Genomic DNA, 14,439 nt, shown 5'->3' on the forward strand with positions numbered 1-14,439 from the left:
TCTACTTCTTCTCCTTCTCCTCCTCCTCTTTCTTTTCCTCATTCTCCTCCTCCTCCTTCTCTTTCTTCTCCTCCTTCTCCTTCTTCTCCTCCTCCTCCTCCTCCTCCTTCTCTTTCTTCTCCTCCTCCTCCTCCTTCTCCTTCTCCTTCTCTTCCTCCTCTTCCATCATTGTCTTCATCAGCATCTTTTCAGCCTCGTACGGTCTTATATTCATCCCTTCCTCTTCTTGGTATCCCTGACTCTAAACACCCCGGATATCTCTGCACTCAAGGCCCAGCCCCAATGCTACCTTCCTGCCAAGTCTTTTCCTGGTCCCCAAAATGGTTAGTGACTCCTCCTACCCTCTCAGGAATTAGTTTGTCTTCATTTCAGCTCTATTTTGTTGTGTGTGTGTGTGTTTCATTATTTAAATTTAATTTAAATTAACTATCTTATTTTCACTCTTTAAATAGCATTCTTGGGGACAGTGAGGTAGCGCAGTGGATGAAGCCTCAGACCTGAAATTGGGTTCAAATCTGGTCCCAGGCATTTCTTAGCTGGGTGACTCTGGACATGTCACTTAACCCTGTTTGCCTACTTTGCCCTTTCTCTTAGAACTGTTACTAAAACAGAAAGTAAGGGCTTAAGAGGAGGAAAACAACCCTGCATTCTTGTTTCTCTCCAAAACAAGAGCAAAACACTGTTGAGAAAACAACAGCAAAGAATCCCAGCCCTGATCTAGAAGGAGCCCTCACAGTCATCTCATTCAGCCCCCAGGAAAGGCTCCTTCACGGTGGACCCAACAAGTGGTAGAGGAGCCTTGGCTGCCGGGACGGCACCTGCTCCGCTTTTGGATGGCACGAAGTGCGGTTCATATTCATCTTTGTTCCATGTGCATCCCAGAGAGGAGCCTGGAGCTAATAATAACAAGCCTGGGACGTTCTGAAACCTCAGGCCAGGCTGAGCAGAAGCCCTGTTTTTCTGGACGCCACTGGTTTCGCAACATGTCCAAATGCAGGAACTCCCCAGGTCCGGGCAGCAACCTTTCCGAGCATTTTGGGTGGTCATTTTTGCTTTGTTTCTCAATCTGGGAAATGCTGGTAGAGACGGCGATGGTTTCCTGGCGCGTCCAGAGCCAAGGCTTCTTCTGAGGGGTTGCTGTGGACCACTAGAGCGGCGCTGAATTTCTGGTGTCAGCAGCTTTTGAAGGGCGAAACTCATCAAGAACTTGAGTGGGACAATGAGGTGGTTCCGTGGATGGAGAGCCAGACCTAGAGACCTGGTCCTGGGTTCTAATTTTCCAAGGACTTTCTGCATATATCTAGGATATTTTATTTTTAATTCCTCTCTTTTTTTTAACTTCCATCCCCTTTGTCTGTTCCTCTTGCAGTTATATATAATTGTTTTTCTTATCTGATCAGATAAGTTGCCATGTCTTACTGTTACAGTCATCACCACATTTCTCAGTTCTGTTCACACCACCATAATTTGCCTTCCAACCTTTCAGAATAGCCTCCTAATTGGTCTCCTTGTTTCCAGAATTTCTTCTCCAAACCATCTTCCACCATGCTCAGAAATTGATACCTCCCAAGCTTGGATATGCCCATGTCTGTCTCCTGCTCAAGAAACTTCAACAGATCCCTCTTGCCTCTAGAATCAAATACAAAGCCCTTGGTTTGGCTTCTTGCATACTCTGTGTTCTTTCCTTTCACAAATTCTACGTCCCTGCCACACTGCTCCATTGCCTTGGCCCAAAGCCCCCTTTCCATCTTCCGTCGCTATACCCCTTCCTTGTGGATGCCTCTTGCTCCCCAAAGCCTTTCTTGACTCCCCTGGGTGGGTGCCATTTCTCCCTCCCTCTTAAGTTCTATTTAGTCATTCAACAGATCCCATCTCTAGTGAAACGTATGCTCCTCAAGACAGCTTTGCCTTGGATTGGAGCACTTCCTTTATCGATGCTTGTTCTGTCCATTGAGTTGAATTTTGCTTGGTACCACCAGACTGAGAGGTGGCCTCATAGAGTGGATGGAGAACCAGCCTCTGATACATGGACAAGTCACTTAATCCCAAGGCTCCAGGACATTCTCTAAGAAGTCCCCTCATCTGAGAGTTCTCTATATCAATAAAATCATGGGCCCAGTTTCCCTAGCCCTATTGTAGAGAACCAAGACAGTATAATATGGCGGTCCTCCGTGTGTGGTCCAGAGACTCCTGAGGCTCCCCAAGACCCTTTCACAGAGCCCAGAAGGTCAAAACATTCTTCATAAAATTATTAAAGATGTTTCTTTCTCTTATGGAAAACATCAATTCATAAAATATAAAAATTCTAGGGTTGGGAGGAGTGGAGGTCCTCAGTCATTTTTAAGAGTATAAAGGAGTCCTGAGGTCAAAAAATGAGAGAGCTGCCGGTGTGGGAGATGGAGCTTTGGACCTTGAACCCAAAGACCTGGCGTCACAACCCAGCTCTATCACCCTCTTCCTGCGTCAACCTCATGCAAGTGCCTCGTACCCTAATCACTTGTGGCGTGGGATTTCCCACAAAGCAGAGGGGAAGAGTTTATGTCAACAGAAGCCTACCTCTGGGACAAAATGATAACTACTCAACCCTTCCCACCACGGTAGGACATATTCAGTTGAGGACAAGGGTCTCCTCGAGGTTTTCTTTTCAAAGAAAGGACAGGTCAGTTGGTAGCAATTCTGATGGAAAAGAAGAGATTTGCCCTAATAAAGAAAACAGGAAATTAAGTGAGATAAACTAAGGAATTTGGCCTCTAGGAATTCCCCAAAGATTTTGGACTTTATTTATTTAATGGTTATAAAAATATGAGGATTTGCAGTTCAGAAAGGGAAAGAAGAATAGTATGATGAGTCCAAAATGGAACTCTTCATGGAGTTGCCCTCCACAAAACCTCCCTTCTTCCACATTTTTCTCTTTCTGTCCTTCCAGCCATCCAGGTTTGTGGTCTTTGGGTCTTCTGAGGTTCTTCACTCTCCCTGTCCCCCTCCATCCATCTATTCATTTACAAATCCTGCTGGTCTTACCGCCTCAGCCTGTTGCTCATCTATCCCATTCTCTCCATTCCCATGGCAACCATCCTCGACCAAGCTCTCATCCCTCCTCCCCGGACAACTGGAAAAGTCTCCCGAGGTCTCTCCTCTGCACTCTTGCCCAACGAATACCCCTCAAGAACAGGTCATGCATTAAATATTGCTCTAGATGGTCTAGAGGCTCATTCTTACTCTAGGGTTCCTCTTTATCTACAAATCCCTCTGTTCAACATTTAAAGCCCAACCTATCTTGTCAGACTGATTCTACCCCCTGCTTTTAAATTCCAACCAAAATGCCCTCAACAGTCCAGGTTGTTCCTCACATCCTCTGAAATGTTCTCCTTCTTCACCCCTCCCTCATAGAATCCCTAGTGCTTTTCAAGGGTTGACTCAGTTTCCATCTCTTTTGAGAGGCTTTTATTTGCTCTTCCTCTTCCAAGTGCTAGACCCCCTCCTCTACCAATGACTATTTTGCATTGATCTTATATATATTTAGTATTTCTTTCATGTATCCCCATTGTTTCCCCCAAGGAAATAAAAGCTATTTGTGGGCAAGGACTGTTTCATTTTTTATCTTGTTTGTCCCCAAAGCCTAGCTCAATAATTTGCATGCAGTACGTGTTAATTGTATTAAATTGTTATTTATTAGTTAAGTTAAAAATTAAATTATATTATATAAATTATGTGTATAATTTATATAATTATATTTATATTATATAATTATATTAAATTGTTAGCTTGAAATCAGAAAATCTTGGTTCAAATGCAGACTAATGATTAACAAGGTGATGAACTAAAGGGAATTAATTAATCTCCTACTCTCCATTTTTCATCAGTAAAACTATGGATAACAATTACATTACCTGCTTCAAGGGGTCATTGTGAAAAGATAATTTATAAGCAGCCATAGCATTCACACAGCACTCTGAGGTTCACAAAGTGCTTTACAGTTTCCTCATCTATAAAATGGGGATAATAACAACTCTGTCCCAGAATGGATGTGAAGACCCATTGAGAGAATATTTGTGAAGTGCTTAGCTTGGCCTGCATCAAGTAGGCTCTATAAAAATACTAGATTTTTTGATGGTGACAAAGAATTTTAAATAGAGAGGATGACTGTCCATTGGGGAATGGTATAATTGTGATGGAATACTATGTGCCATGAGAAATAATGAGCAGGGTGATTTCAGAAAAATTGGGGAACTGATGCAAAGTGAAGTGAGCAGAACCAGGAAAGCCTTGTACCCAGTAACAGCAATACTATAAGGATGGTCAACTGGGAAAGACTTGGCAACCCTGATCCAGATGATTCCAAAGGACCCATGATGAAAAAATGCTTTCCACCCCAAGAAAAAGAATGGAGTGTAGATTGAAGCATGCTTTTTATTTTTTACTTCCTTTATTTTTCTCGTTCTTTTATGTGTTTTCTTTGGCAACATGATTATAATGGAAATATATTATTTTGCATGACTTCATGTATAATCAATAGAGAGGGAGAGAGAAAAAAAGAGGAAGACATAAAGGGAGGGAGGGAGAGAGAGAGAGAGAGAGAGAGAGAGAGAGAGAGAGAGAGAGAGAGAGAGAGAGAGTCTGAAAGTGGCATGAGGTTAAGAGGGATGGAGAGATTTTTGGAACTCAAAAAATTTTGTTATGAATGTTAAAATTTTGTACATTTAATTTTATATATATACATGTTGCAAAAATAGAGAACTGGAAAGCATCTCAGAGCAAGTCATTTAACCGTCTCATTTGGTTGACGAGGAAACCAAGCCCTAGGGAGCCTCACTTTTCCCAGCATCACCCCCTGAGTGGCCGTGAAGCATGGGAGTTGAATCTCGGTGCTCTCGTTTTTAGAGCCAGCGCTCTTTCCAGTGGGGATTTTTTGCCCTTTCATAGAGGGGATGCCCACTGTCTTCTTCATTTTAATTTCTAGGCTAGCAATCAAGCGGGAGCAGGACCCTACAGCGACCTTGTCTCCTGTCGGACACCAGCATCAGCTCCGGATGCTATCTCCACTCTCTACGTCCTGGAGGAAGAGACCTTCGGTGCCTACCCAACATCACCTTCTGTGTGCCTTGTATTGAACTGGGAAGAGCCGTGCAATAATGGATCAGAAATCATTGCTTACAACATTGATCTGGGAGAGAATAGCATTACAGTGACTGACGCCACAAGCTACGTGATTAAGGACCTCCTTCCGGAAACCTCCTACCGGTGAGTAAACTCTTATTGTCAGCAGCCCCTGGAAGTCAGTTCATTCTGAGATCCCAGCTCTTGACGGTGCAGTCTCTAAAGTCAAGAATTGGGGCACATCGCTGGCACGGTGGATAGAGGATGGGGGACCTGGATTCAAATGTGACTTCCTAGTGGCGTGGTCCTGCTTGCCTGGCTCTTGTCTTTCTGTCTTGGACTTGTTACTAAGAGAGAACGTAAGGGTTCAAAAAAAAAAGTCAGAGATAGGAAAAGTTTAAGTATTAACAAATCAGAAACCACATGGCAGAATAGACCGAGATCTGGCCTCCTAGCCAAGAACACTTCTCTTCAGTCACTCCCTGACTCTATGACCCCATCAGCCTCTCCCTATTCTGGATTTTCTTTAAACTCTTAAAATTGAGGCTTCCCCCCCCCAAAAAAAAACAAACAACTTTGCTAATAAGTCATCTTTTTGTGTGTGGCATTTTTGCTGTTTTGCTTACTACTGTTGGTATTTTCTATATAAGGAATTAAAACATCCTAGTATTATCCTAAAAATAGTTTTGACCTCAGCAACCTCCAGGGGACCCTCTTGGAGACCCCCTCCTCTTGTTAATGTTCCATACGTTTCAGGGAAAGTGCTGGAGTGCATTGGGAGAAGGTGGTTTCCTCTCCTGGGGTTCTCCATACCCATGAGATCACAGGTCCAGAAAGTTGCTCTCCTTCAACTGGGAATTCTGGTCCAACACTATAGGGATAATTGAGCTCTATTTGAGCCAAACATCTGATAACGGATTGCTCTTATTCTTGTGGCAAACCTGGATAAGGGAAGGCTTTTTTCTTCATGGGGTATTCCAAACACCAGTGAAATCGCCATTCCCATATCCTAAAAAGCAAACATACCTTACGGTATTAAGATATAAATACGTTTAAGTATGCTTAAATGAATAGCAGTGACTTTGCTAAACTGGACCACATCCAGAGGAAGTCAGCCAAAATGGAAACGGGTCTTCACGTCCTAAGTCAGAAGTTCTTTTCCCTTTTCGTGTATGACCTGGACTCTTTTGGCAACCTGGTGAAGCCCGTGAGCTCTTTCTCAGAATAGAATTTTAAATGCATAAAATGGTAAAAAGCATAAAATAAAATATATCCAATTTTTAAATTTTATATTTTGTTTTCTATTTTTTAAAAGCATTTAGTTTTTTTAACTGCTGTCAAATCTGCAATAATTTCAGTAATAATCAGGTTAATATTTATGCCTGGATATAAATAAAGTTTGCTTCAAAAAAAAAAACAATTTCAAAGGCACTAACTAAAAGTGAATGATCCTTGGATGAATCCATGGAACCCCCCCCCCCCCCAGTTAAGAAGCCCTGCCCTAAAAAGGGTCAAATAAGGGAAGAATTGCCCATGGAGGTGGGGTGGGGGTAGAGGAGCCCTTGCCCCATTCCTCCCTCCCTGCCGCTTCCTTTCCCCCTTCAGTGACCCCATAGGAACTGCAGATAAAGGGAGACTCCTACATTGTGATGAGTCTCTAAGGCATGGGGTCCTTCTTAGGATCAAATGAGAGAGTGTATCTCAGTGCCTTTCAGAGCTTAGAACATGAGTGAAATGCCATTTTCAACATTTAGTGCAAGGTACATGAATAATTCACATCAGATCTACACGCTCCGATCTGTGTATTCAATTTCAATATAGGGGAAAGTGACAAGGAGTGTCTAGTGGCCCTTCATCCCCAGGAAGGGACTGAGAAGAGATGGGGCTGGGGACTGGATCTGGAATGGGCAGAGAGGACTCCCAGAGAAATAAACCCCTTCTCGTAGAGGCTGGCACCTGCTCGCTATTAAGAGTCACAGGGAGTTCCCTGGAGACTGTCTGGGATCACAGCGTTAGCACATATCCAGGGCAGGAGTCGAACCCAGATCTTTCAAGCTCTGAGACCAGCCGTCTCTCCATAACACCTCACCACTTGCCTCTGATAGTCAGATAAGGTGAAAAGGAGAATTGTTTTTTTTTTTAAAGAGCCCAAACCTTTGGCTCTAATGGTCCTGCTCATCCTGTCCCTCTGTCAAAGAGTGAGCTGGCCAAGAGCCCTTACTGAGGAATCAATACCTAATTGGCCCTTCTCATGGAGCTGCCGGGGGTGGGTTTCCCATTCAGAACCCCCCACTGGACCACAAAACCTGGTCTACAATGGCAGTGATTATGGCTGTCCAAATTTAGTCTTTCATAGAGATAAAGATGTCATTTTGGTCGGAGGAACTTTTTAACTGTCCTCGTCTCTCCCCCAGGAAATGGTAAAAAATATAAATGAATAGATCATGGTGTTCTGGGGGAAATAAGGGGTGGGGGTGCATTTTAGGCAAAGGGCTCACAGAGGGAGTTGGTGGGAGGCCGTTGTTTTGTCCTTCTAATCTTCTGCAGTCACATATTGTTCTCACACTGAGTTTATTCTCTCCGTATTGCCATGAACAGAATTACCCTCTTTCACATCACCCCTAATGGAAGGAATGGTGGTTTTTGTTTTGTTTTTGAATGGGGGGAGATCAGTCAGATCCTATGGGGGGTGCTTTTCCCAAAGGATTTATCACTATTATTAAGACAGTTTTTCCCCACAATTGGTGCCTCAGACATCGCCAGTGGCCTTTGCTGGGTGTATGAAATCTGTTGGAGACCACCCGGGATGCCAATTGAAGACGTGATCATTTCTCAAATGAGAGCTAAATTTAAAATAACTAAGACTGTGTCCTGGTTCTGGAAGGGAAGACCATGAGTCTGGACTCCTAGGAAACATGCTCCCGATCACGTTGAAGCTTTCACTAACACGTGGCAGGTTGTCTCTGCCGTTAGCCTCTGAGCTCCTCGAAGGCAGATGCTTTCTTTGTGTGCCCGACACAGAGAAGCTGCTTAATAAGTGCTCAGTGACTCCTAGACACTAGAAAATCAGCGTCAACTCTGCAAAGGTTTGGTGCCATGTTGTCACATTCTTGGCATCGATAAGCCTTCGGTAGTAGATAATGACTACAAGATTTGAATCTAGGTCTTCCCAATATCGAGGCCAGTTCTATTGTCCACTACAGCTCCTTCCTCTTCTATATGCCTACATGTTTGTGTCTGTGTATAAATGTGTGCCTGTATTTAAAGCAAATTATATTATTTTGCCCCTGTTCATAAGTTACTTACAAGCGTCCTTTTGTTCATGTTTTCTTCTCCTAATTATTTCTGTGGGCAATAGTAAGAGTCTTAGAGAGACTGCCCAGGTTCACAGTTAGTAGGAGTAAGAACTCTTCAAGAGTAAAAACCAATTTTTTTTTATTTCTTCCCCACAAGCATGGGATGTATTGATGTGTGCTAAATGAATGCCTGGTGGATAAAGAGGTGGATGGACAAAGAAAGGGATGGATGGATGGATGGATGGATGGATGGATGGATGGATGGATGGGTAAATGTGTGTTTGACTAGAGAGATGGATGCAAAGGGGGATTTGACCATCAATAACCAAGTTTTATATCATCCTGTATGGAGTAGCAGAAATTTTCCTTTGCAGTTATTACACATATTTTGAAGAATAATCTGTAGGCTTATAATTGTACAACAACAACAAAAAAGCCTGGGGCAAGTCAAGGTAGGGGAGCAGAGATTTTATTTGTATCGGCTGCTTTTTCAAGCAGCCTTCTCAAAGAATATCTTGCCTAAATTGATTTACTTACACACTTATACAATACTCTCATTCTGTTACACTTAGAATTGAGTGCAAAATCCTTACAGAGAAATGAAGGACAAATTTTTTTTCCTGTCTGCTGCTTGGCACATTGGGGAATTATTTTAAATCAGGTTACTTCTTCCAAATAGAAAGTAGTACCATTCCTCATCTTGTATGTTTAATTTCTGGGGTCTGAAATGTCAGAATCTGATTAAGAATTTTTTTTTAAGCCAGAAATATGATCAAAATTCAAAGACTCCAACTAAAATAGAACCTTATCTTGTTTGAGCAGATGGTGCAGTGGACAGAGCACCAGATCTGAAGACAGGAAGACCTGAGTTCAAAATTTGTTTTTATGTTTTTATTTGATATCTTCTGTTTTTTCATATCATCATGGTTATCTCCAGTATCCTCCTTTCCTCTACCAGAGAACCAGCTCATATGACGAGTATTATTATTCTTTAAAGAGAAAAAATTATCAATACAAGTTATTGCTACATTGGAAAAGTCCAAAAACATTTTTGACCTCTTTGCTGATTTTTTGATTTATTGAAATTTCAAGATTATTTTGGTTTGCATTTCTCTTATTAGTGATTTAGAGCATTCCGTCATGAATATTTTGCAGTTCTGCTTTTGAGACCTCTTTGATCATATCTTTTGACTTAACAATTGGAAGACTATCTGAGTTCAGATCTGTCCTCTGGACCTTAAGCCAGTCATTTAACTTCTGTTTACCTCAGTTTCCTCAGCTATAAAATAGAAATAATAATGATGATAATAACATATCTCTCAGAGTTACTGTGAAAATAAAATGAGATAATATTTGTATATTATTTTACAAACCTTAGAGTGCTTTATAGATGCTATCCATTATCCAGATGCCATATTAGGCACTGGGGACAGAGGGGGAGAAAGAGTCCCTGCCTTCAAAGAGCTTAACCTCCCCCTTGCATCATCTTTTGCCCTATTTTATTGCTCTAATCCATCCAGAATAGGCTAATAATTGAAAGATTTCTCACCTGCAGTTTCTTCACCATAAATCCTCCATAATGATTTTCTTCATCTAAGCAAAATTTCAATGACTATTTTGTATCACAGTAAAGCAAAATGATTCATCATCTACCTGAGTTCATCACTTTTTTTTTTTGCTGGATTCAGTTGTGCTTATGACATCATCATCCACAGTAAAATAATGTTTTCAAAGACTCTTGAAAAGACTATTTCAAAAGCAAGCTGCTGCCTCCTCCAGGGAATTCTATGTTGAAGTGACTTTTCTAAAAAAATAAATAAATGAGATCCATCAAGTGGGTTTCAGTATAACATTAGGGTCAAAAGCCATTCGAATGGCCTGAAATAGACCAATCACAGCTGTTCTGATGGGTACATTTCACAGAAATTGATTAAGCCAAAATGTAAACTCCAAGTACAGCTACCATTTTGACTGATTCTGAAAGTCTTGGAAAAGACCATTTTCCCCAATGCTGCTGAGGCATGAGGCTTGTCAAACATGGGTCAGGATGACATGCTTTCTCAACAGCAGTCTCTTCCCTTCACTGAAGAATGTGCAGTCCTCTCTTGATTGCTAACATTAGGCTCTATTGGGGAATTGGGGACACAGGTGAGCACAGTATCCTCTCCAAAAATCCTTGCTACTTGGCTTTGAATCATCTATTTGAATCTGAATGAATGTACTTTTTGAATCTACATTTCAAAGAAAGTTCTGATCCCATTTAAACAAATTGTATTTTTTTTAAGAAGGACTTTTTACTTTTAATTCTGCATTTGAAGTTATCCTTTTTTTCCCTGGCTTTGCCTTGGTAAGAGTATGTGTTTTTATGAATATTGACCCACAGTAAATACAATATTCAAAAGAATCTAACTAGGAAGAGCTTTCATTTTGTATTCTCCCCAGTTGACCTTTCTAGGCTCCCTTCTCCATCACTTTTCAGACTAACAAAAGCCAACAGACTGCAAGGCTGCCATCTTTTTTTTTTTTAACCCTTCCCTTCCATCTTAGAATCAATTACTATGAATTGGTTCCAAAGCAGAAGAGTGATAAGGGCTAGGCAATGGGTATTAAGTGATTCACTGAGGGCAGATTTGAATCCAAGACAACCTGTCTCCAGCCCTGACTCTCAATCCACTGTGCCACCTAGCTATACCTGCTGCAATCTTTCTTCTGGATCTGGCAAGCACACAGTGCCTGGTCCATAGTAGTCTTTTAATAAATTCTAGTTGGCCATGGGGTACATAAGGAAGATGACTCAGTGCTTTGAGTACAACAGTAGTGATTCAGAATGGGGACAAGCATGGAGATGTCGACGAATAGCTGAGGAAAGGCACCAAGGAACAAGATTAGCTTTGAGCTCATTCCACAACTTATCCACTGAGATGAGTGAATTGATCCAAATGTTCTTTAAAAGGGAGATAGATAAATTGAGCATACGCCTTCACTAAATAAATAAATAAATGAATTACTGGATGGATGTATGGATGAATGAATGAATGAATGAATTGGAGGTAGAGCACACAAGACGGTGAATCTAGAAAATATATTCTTCAGTATATAGTTACCAAAAGAACATTTGAGGCTCTGTGGGAAAGAACTGCCAATAGTTACCAAAGTAATCGAGCTTTAATCATAAGCTTAAAATTTAAGCATCTTTACACTTAAATTTATTCTCCCTCATTTCCTTATTTAGGGGATTGGGGGTAACCCAACATACCTCTAGAATAGACTGCTCTGCCTAAAGCAGGATATCTTAACCTGGGAGCTATCCATTTGTTTTGCTTTTAAAGATATAGATATAGATATAGATATATGTATTATTATGCTTACTATTATAAACTGTCTTGCTATTATAATGATGTATATGTATATAAAATAACTATTTCAATGTAATTGGTTTCTTTTCTAATACTATGTGTTTTATTTTATGAATTAAAAACATTCTGCAAAGGAGTTCATAGGTTTCCCCAGAATACCAGAGAAGACTGTGACAAAAATGTCTAAGAATCCCAGGCTTAAAGCAAAGGAATATAAAACAAATTATGTATATATAATAATAATAAAAAACAATATATAATTATATGTTATACCTAATTATAATAGCAAGACAGACTATAATAATATGTATAATAATACTAAGAGAATATGCCTTGGTGCAGTTTTAAGCTTTAATAACAAAACTAAATCAAGATATTTGGAATACCCTATGTAAAGCAAAATAATAATAATAGCTAACATTTGTTGTAGCATTTTAAAGTTCATAACGTACTTTGCACATGTATTATTTGATGTTATTAGCCCCATTTTTTACCTCTTGTTTATTTATTTGTCTTTTTTTAGCCCCATTTTACAGATGAAGTAGGCATGGATTAAGTGGGTTGGGCAGGGTCACACAGCTAGTATCTACCCCATAAATAAAACCTTCATCTTCTACCCTCCCAGATCCAGCACTATATTTCCCTTCAAGCTATCGCTCTTACTATTAATCAAAATTAATACCAATAAGAATAAAATAGGACTTCAGGGTTTTCCAAACATTTGACTCATTTGAGGTTTACCACCATCCCGTTGGGTCTCCCTAGCTCTGAACCCCATCCTTCTCTCGACTGCCTCACTCTTTCATAACTGTCGTTGTTCCCTGTAGCTCTGAGCAGAACCTTTTTTCTTTTACATGGGGAGCTCACTAAGCATTTTTGACATTGGTTTAAAAAAATAGGAATGATAATGGAAGATGGAAATCATTTAATTTGGCAAGAAGGACCGAGTGTGCCCTGTTGAATCCCTGGCCTCAAGGACATTTGCCAAATTCCTGTTTTCTTGGGAGGTCCAGCTCACACACACACACACACACACACACACACACACACACACACATTTGTTTGGGTTTGGCTTGCTTTGGACTTTCTGCTTTCCCTGTCACGCATGCCTTTCTCGTCTATTTGAGCCTGTGTCTTAAGGCTGAAATGAAATTTGGTTGTGTCTGATTTGAAAATTAGGTCAGCTGCTCCCTGCCTCACAGGCTTAGGAGAAAAAATGCTTTTTAAACCTGAAATGCTAGACAAGTCCACATGGTACAATGAGGCAAACATTAGAGCGTCGGAGATCCTGGATTCAAGTCCTGATGTTGCCCCCAGCTCCTTGCGTGCCCTCATTTTCTCTTTTCTGGAGGTCAGCGTCCAACGCCTGCAAGGGGAAAGGCTTGGATGAAGCGGCCTCTAGAATCTCTTCCTGAGAGCATCTCCTGACCCAAGTCCAGTGATCTGTCCACCGCGGGCAGATTGGGGCAGCGCTGCCGGTGAACCGGCCGCGGAGGGCTTCCTCGCACTATCAGAAATCTTGGGAATTTATTAGGCGAACGTGCCGGTCTAAGGGGAGACTCTCCGGTCCATTCCCTACACTCTTGCTACAAGATACAAAAGCATCTTAAACTCCACCGAGATGTCTTGGCTAACCGCTCTAAGAGGATCGGCGCTGCTTGCTTGATTTTATTTTCATTTGTTTTCATTTCTCCCCTCCAGGATCAGAATTCAGGCGGTCAATGAGATCGGGGCCGGACCATTTAGTCACTCCATTAAGGCCAAAACGAGGCCATTGCCGCCCTCCCCTCCCCGGTTAGAATGTGCAGCTGCGGGGCCGCAGAGCCTGAAGCTGAAGTGGGGGGACTCCAACTCCAAGATGCACCCGGCGGATGACATGGTGTACACGCTCCAGCTGGAAGACAGAAACAAGAGGTAGGCTCGAAGCCGGGCGCCGGCCATGGTCGGCTTGGCTACCGCCTGCCTCTTGGGCGTCTTTTCAAAATGCCCGTTTTATTCCAGGGCCATGTTTCTCTTTACCATTTCCTCTGCGATCTCTGTACGCACATCGCTCTATAAAGCATGCAAGTCCCTAGGGAGAAGCCTCTCTATAGATAGGACTGTTCGAAAGTTTGCATGCCTCAATTTAAACACCCACAAAAAATGTATTGGGTGACTGTGGCACGGAAAGCGCCGTCTTTGGCATTGAGAAGGACATAGGATGCCCCAGCCGTGACGGCAGCCTCTTAGCAATGAGCAGCTTGGGAAGCCCTCCCAGAACCTTCAGAACTTTCTTATGGACATCCAAATCTTGGTCAAGGGTCCATAAGAAGTTCTGAAGGTTCTGGGAGGGACATAGAGGTCCAAAGGACGAATGATGAAACCCGGCGGCCACCTGCCTTCCGGCTAAGGGTGCCTCCTGAGATATGCCTCTTTGGGGGCTGAGTGAAATGTTCCGGGGAGGGCTTTCCCTGCCTGGAATGGCTCTCACCACTCACTGACAGGGTTCCTTTCTATAGAAAGAAAAATGCCTAGTTGAAATCCGTTCTGCGTCAAGCTTAGAGAGAGGAAGAAGCCTGGTCTAGTTTTTTCAATATTTATTCATCCCAAGAAGATAAGAGGTAGGGAGAGTTTGTGAATCAAAAACTACTTGAAGGAATGGCCAAATGGAACCTCTCCCACCCATGAGTTTGTGAAAGAACCAGAAAGAC

The 14,439-nt window shown here is 41.9% G+C and overlaps 1 protein-coding gene and 1 non-coding gene across 2 annotated transcripts in view; both read left to right on the top strand.

Annotated features, from left to right (window-relative positions):
- The window catches only part of FNDC3B (fibronectin type III domain containing 3B), a 323,317-nt gene extending 309,315 nt beyond the window's left edge, over nucleotides 1-14,002 (top strand). The window contains exons 22-23 of the mRNA XM_056806864.1: nucleotides 4,961-5,241; nucleotides 13,451-14,002. Of these exons, the coding sequence (XP_056662842.1) occupies nucleotides 4,961-5,241; nucleotides 13,451-13,667 (498 nt within the window). The 3' untranslated portion in view covers nucleotides 13,668-14,002. The remainder of the gene's footprint in view (nucleotides 1-4,960; nucleotides 5,242-13,450) is intronic.
- Nucleotides 14,003-14,009: 7 nt separating this feature from the next.
- MIR7340 (microRNA mir-7340) lies at nucleotides 14,010-14,071 on the top strand. Its single transcript, NR_127559.1, has one exon. It is a non-coding gene; the product is annotated as a microRNA mir-7340 (primary transcript).
- The last annotated feature ends 368 nt before the right edge of the window (nucleotides 14,072-14,439 follow it).

Source organism: Monodelphis domestica, chromosome 8, assembly GCF_027887165.1.
Source record: "Monodelphis domestica isolate mMonDom1 chromosome 8, mMonDom1.pri, whole genome shotgun sequence".
NCBI lineage: Eukaryota > Metazoa > Chordata > Mammalia > Didelphimorphia > Didelphidae > Monodelphis > Monodelphis domestica.